General features: G+C 39.7%; 1 protein-coding gene across 1 annotated transcript; it reads right to left on the reverse strand.

Moving 5' to 3' along the window:
• Nucleotides 1-253: 253 nt before the first annotated feature.
• Nucleotides 254-4929, reverse strand: Tfpi2 (tissue factor pathway inhibitor 2). The gene is made up of 5 exons (XM_069997276.1): nt 4607-4929; nt 4175-4357; nt 3143-3325; nt 1509-1679; nt 254-1142 (listed from the first exon to the last, which is right to left on the reverse strand). The coding sequence occupies exons 1-5, from the start codon at nt 4692-4694 to the stop codon at nt 1018-1020; spliced, it is 750 nt and encodes a 249-aa protein (XP_069853377.1). The 5' UTR covers nt 4695-4929; the 3' UTR covers nt 254-1017.
• Between the last annotated feature and the right edge of the window lie 881 nt (nt 4930-5810).

Below are 5810 nucleotides of genomic sequence, written 5' to 3' on the forward strand. Positions count from 1 at the left end.
AATTTAATCATGGAATTTAGATGACTAAATCATGAGTGATTGGATTCTTGGTGTAATACAAACACTTTGAATAGTACAACTTTTTTAACAATTTTATTGTTCTCCAAATCATTTTTGGTGGAAATACTATAACAGGAAATGTGGAAAGTCATCTATGTATTATACGCATGCATAAATATATGCATGTATGTGAGAGTAAATAGGTAGACAGGGAGACAGAAAAATAAATAGATACAGAAATAGAGTTGCAACCTAATTTTTAACCATTGGGATTTTTTATTTTATTTGACTGACCAGCTTTTAATTCAGTTAAAAACACTTTATTACAATATTTGAAATAAGTCCCCTTCCTCATCAGTTACCATCTGACACTATAGAAGGACTACAGGTAGAGGATCTACATAATACTATTTGAAATAACTTTTCAGGTGCTGGAAAATCTGTACCTTTTTCTCATTTTTTGTACCTAAATATAATCTGTCTTTTAAACTTATAGTGAAATATATTTCCCAGTTTTTTTATGTTCCTACATGTTAAAGTTTCCTGATTGCATAGTCTTACTCCATTTCTGTTATTGTTGCCTTCTGAAATTAAGACTAGCCACCCCAAGAACTAGGTGAGTGATTTGCACTACATCTTATATCCTAAGAAAATTCCATCTCATAAACATAGGAACATTAAAAATGCTAAGTTCATATTTGAGTAGCAGCTACTTGTATATATACAACTATAAAAGTAATCTTTAAAGTTTTTGGAGGAATGAAAGAGTTTTTATTTATTATGCTATTTTTTTTCTTTTCTTTTTCTTTCCTTTTAAAAATTTATTATTAAGGTAATGCACAGAGGAGTTACCATTTCGTAAGTCAGGCAATGAGAACATTTCTTTTTGGACAATGTCAACCCTTCCTTCACTCTCCTCCAGTGTCCCCCTCCTGATCTACCCACAAGTTGCATAACAATTGTAAAAGTAACTTTTAGAGACAAAATTATGAACAGATGCTCCCTTCCCATGCTACCCTAGTAGTCTTCCGCTAAAACTGTAACCAATTTGCTAGAATTCTTTCTAGAGTGTATCTTCAGGAGGTTCAGCCTTTTCCTGGCAGAGAAACGCCTTGGCATCTTCTTTTCATCCTTCTCCAAGGCTGAAATCAACAAAATAATAATCAACATCACATGTCCACAGTCCATAGGCTCACTTGAGCTCAGCTTTTTCATTATGCTTATAAGCTCAACTGATGTCCTTTGTACTGATGATAAAGTCACTTAGTTTCATAGTACACTCTGTTGATAACATCTCTACCTTTTAAAATACAAGAATGTAGCCATGGACTGCTGCAGCTAGGCAGGATGTATATTTAACAAAACAAATCAGCATGGAAGTGCCATTTATGTTGGATTAATCTACAAATGGCCATTTCCAAGTAGTCAAATGGATACAGAATACATATTTTTGCTTATGAATTATTCACAAAGTTTGTTTAAAGACTGGATAAGAAGAAATCTATTACCTTGTGCACAAACACGTTCACAATCCTCCATGTAATAAAAGTTATTTTCATTTCCCCCACAGCCAGAATAGGTAAAGGCCTCACAGACTTCGTATCTTGCATTAAAATAATAGCGAGTCACATTAGCAGAGCACAGTCCCTCATCTTTTGGGCTGTAACAGAAGGATGGAGCTTTTAAGAAAAAGAAAATAAGAATAGCAAAATTAATGAACAGTGAAGAACATCTAATCCCATAGAAACTTTATTCCGAATCACAGAATTTATTCATTAAACCTTAAGGTATGTCTCAAATTGAAAGTATGCTATTTCTTGGTAATTCTAAATCTTTATGGTGTGTGTATGTGCGTGTGCGTGTGCGTGTGCGTGTGTGTGTGTGTGTGTGTGTGTGTGTGTGTGTGTGTGTGTGTGTGTGTACCAGTATGGGAGCTTAAACTCAAGGTCTTGAGGCTAGCTTGTCCCTTAGCTTCTTCACTTAAGTCTGAAGTCACTTGACTACAGCTCCACTTACAGTTTTTTGGTGGTTAATGGAGATAAGAGTCTCATAGACTTTTCTGCCAGTGCTAGCCTTGAGCTGAAGTCCTCAGACCTCAACCTCTTGAGTATAGAGGATTATTGGCATTAGCCACCAGAACCCAGCTTATTTGTTAAATCTCTTTTTTAATGAAATTGTCTCTGCTGGATCTGAAAAAGATGCCTGGGCTATCTCCCTTCACATTTATTAAACACTGCACAAATAGCCTATCATTTTGAAGATGGGAAGTGTAAAATGGAATAAGTAAGAAGTCATGAATAAAGGAGACCTAGAATATCTTTGCTGCAATTTGCATTTACAAAAAATTACAGAAAGTTAATCAAAATCTTGAGCATATAATCCACTATCTGATTCTCCAAAAACTTGAAGTCATGGCCTTTATTAAAGAGTACTATAATCATTTTTACTCTAAAGTTAAGGAACTGAGCAATAGAAGGTGAGCATAACTCATCCAACATGCTTAGGACTAGAAGTATTCCAGAATTTGTCAAATTTGTAATAATTTCATATGCATGATGAGAGATCTTTGAGATGAGACTCAAGTCTAATCAAGAAATTCATTTAAGTTTCGTGTATACCATATACTCCTAGCTTGAAGAGATTTCTTTCTGCGATGATTTTCAGTGTGCCTGCATTTTGACTGAGACCTCTCCATCACAGGAGGTCACGAATGAAATTTTCCACTTGTGATACCTGTAAGTGCTCAAATTGTTTATTCTGACCACCTCTGATTTCAGATTTTTTTTTGGATGAAGGCTATTTAACTGAATCCTGTAGTTCTAAAAAAGACAACATGAAAAAGCAGCAACATTTTGAATAATGATTTTGTCCCTTCCCAGCCTTGAGAATTTGGCAAGTCATTAACTTCTAGTTTACATCTTCAGACGTTAAAATGGAGGGCTAGACTTCTACCTGGCGCTGTAGTATTAGGACTGACAGGATCTGGTTTAGATCCCAAGCAAAACGAAATAAAGTAAAAATGCTACAGCATACTAAGTGAAATTACAAGAATACAAAGCATGTTAATTTCTAATGAAACCATTTTTTACTCAAAAATCTTGAAAGAAAAATGAAATAGAAACACCATAAAAATAGGGCTTACTTTTCTTCTTTGGCAGACAATAGTTCCTACAAGTGGCTTCATCAGGAAATTGGTTCTGATTGTGTTCACATGACCCAGACATGTATTTTTCACATGCCATGGAACTTAAGTTGAAGAAATACTGTTCTCTGGGCTGTCCACATTGACCCTTACTCACTTCTAAACGGCAAATGAAAGGAACTTCTGGGGGGGGGGAGGAAGGGGAGAAGAGGGAATAAAATAATATGATTAAAAGTAGTCATTATAATATTTAAAAAAATTTACCACAATTACAGAAACAACTAAGGAAAAATAATTACATTTAGTGATTTCCTTTTTTTTTTTTTCCTAAACACAGTACACCCAGACATGACTCCACTGTGATGTATCTTTCAAATTCAATAGGGATACTGTTCTCTGGCTATTTCTGCATGTGAAGTTAATCAATTACTTCTAAGAATGCATTATTTCCCCCTGACTCAGTTCTGTAACTGGAAAAACGCATTACACTCCTTAACAATCAAATAAAAACCAAACAAAAATATCCTCAAGCAGAACACAGTATTGTGAATCTAAACTTGGTTTTTGCACGAACCTCTAAGGACAGAAATGAAGTCACTGAAGAAGCTAAAACACACCTTTTCAAAGTAAAATACTTCAAAAAGATGGATAATTGGCTACGGTCTCAAGGAGGGGAAGAAAAGCTGTAGTCTTGGGAACTAATGATAAAGACAGGAAAGCTCTTAAGTTGTCCCTTGCATTTATTTGGCCCCCGTGAGGAACTCCTACATTCTTCCTAAAGTACACACAGTCCCGGAGTACAGAGGAGATGTCACGCAGCGCAGCGCAGCGAGACAGGCTGTGGTAGTGGTTGTAGATGTTTCTTTTCCTTTGGGAAACTAAAAGGCTGTGAAGTTCGCTGAACACTTGAAGAAATTCAAGCTCAGATTTCCTGGAGAAAACCCCATCAGGAAAGTGAGATGAGTTCCTAGCCGCCCTTTGAAGGAGGAAGGAGCCAGAAGCCTGGTGTAAGAAGGCGCTGGGGACACTCACTCTCCATTCTCCAGCAGGCGTCTTCGCACTCCTCCAAAGTGTAGAAATTGTTGGCGTTGCCGTAGCAGCCCCCGTAAGAAAAAGTCTTGCAGGTCTGCGTCTGCCTGTCATAGTAGTACCTGAGAAGTATGGCCCGGCAGATTCCTTCGTCCGGGGGCAAAAGGCAGATCTTGGCATTATTGTCTAGTGGAGGGGCAGGACAGAATGCCACAGGCAGGGAAGGCAGTCAGACTGAGTTCCTGAGAGGGAAGGGCACACCATCCCTGGGGAGTTTTGTACCCTTTCGGGGGGGGGACAAAGGGGCAACTGGGGAGTCTCCCTGGGTGAGTGGCAAGGACCTGGGGACCGGGGTGGTGGTGGGGGTGGAGAACAGAGGGAAACAGCAGCAGGAAAACAGCCGCGGGGACCTGGGAAGACGCCCAGCCTAGATACCTGTGGGTGCTCCAGCATTCAAGCCGGGCGCAACCTCCATCAGCAGCAGCTCCAGAAGCAACAGTCCCAGGGGTCGAGCAGGGTCCATGGTGCGGATTCAAGCTGCCCAGAGCCTGCCAAGAAGGAGCCCCACGGGAGAGGGGGTGCTGCGTCTGAACTTCTGAAAGTGGGCTCTGCTTTATGTGGGAAGAGTCTAGTTGACCCCCGACAGGGCGGAGCTTGCAGAGGCTGATTCACGCCTAGGGCTATGACTAACCAACCCCCCACCCCCTGCCAGCCCTGCAGAGGGTGTCCAGGAGGGAGGAAATTCCCACTATGTTGAAGAGTTGAGCCTACTTTCCAAACTTACTCCTTTGCCCAGAAGGGTATATCCCACTAGTGTGTTTATGTCTGTTGTCTGTGATTTCCCATCATTGACCCAAACCAGGAAGGAAGAAAATGACCTAGGGGACATTGCTCAATGTCCTGAATTGCTGCATCACGGTGAAGAAGCCTGAACTCACACTTTAGGACCCAGAAATGCACGGATGTAAAGGGAGCTGAAAGAGAGAGATTTGTGGGTCTCATTGGGGTCAAGTGTATCCAGTCTTGTGTTTTACAATTGACTCCATTAGATTCGATATCTAAATGGACTTTACATGAAATCCATTCTGTATGGATTCTCATGCAATTCCAATTTATATTTAATTAGAGACTCCTAAAACATCTTATGTGTGCGGTCTGATGAATTTTTGACAACTGCATCTATGTATTCAAGATATTTGGAGGATACTTGAAACAGCTCTCTCAATGAATGTATCTTCCTTTCCTCTCCCTTTCCTTTTGTTTTGTTTGACATTCTCTAGTAAATCATTATCCCCCACAACCCAACTTCCAGGGCACAGTAGGGAGTTGATTGAAGTTCTCCTCCAATTTTCTGGGAAAATCCTGAAAAGTACAGGTCTCTGGCACATAGTGGGCCAACAGTCTGTGATATTTTGCACATCACCTGTTATCTGTCAGTGTCCAACAGCTCTGAAATCACAGTACAGAATTTTATTCCTAGGAAGAGACTAAGCTGCTCCAGAAATGAGTCTGCTTGACTCAGAGCTATAGAGGCAAAAGTTTAACTTAAAGCTCTCTCAAAGAGACAAAAAGAGGGAGGAATCTCTTTTGTATAGTTTACCAATCTCCATCAGTGAACGCAGAAATGTAGAGAGATGGG

The sequence above is a fragment of the Dipodomys merriami genome, unplaced genomic scaffold (assembly GCF_024711535.1).
Source record: "Dipodomys merriami isolate MVZ:Mamm:240054 unplaced genomic scaffold, mDipMer1.0.p SCAF_5, whole genome shotgun sequence".
NCBI classification, from domain to species: Eukaryota; Metazoa; Chordata; class Mammalia; order Rodentia; family Heteromyidae; genus Dipodomys; species Dipodomys merriami.

Excerpts from the sequence above, each read along its gene's own strand:
- Tfpi2 (XM_069997276.1), bottom strand. The coding sequence starts at position 4,694 with ATGGACCCTGCTCGACCCCTGGGACTGTTGCTTCTGGAGCTGCTGCTG. Across the intron at positions 3,326-4,174 it reads CGCCTGCTGGAGAATGGAGA|AAGTTCCTTTCATTTGCCGT; the intron begins GTGAGTGTCCCC and ends CCCCCCCCCCAG. Across the intron at positions 1,680-3,142 it reads TTGTCTGCCAAAGAAGAAAA|CTCCATCCTTCTGTTACAGC; the intron begins GTAAGCCCTATT and ends TTTTCTTAAAAG.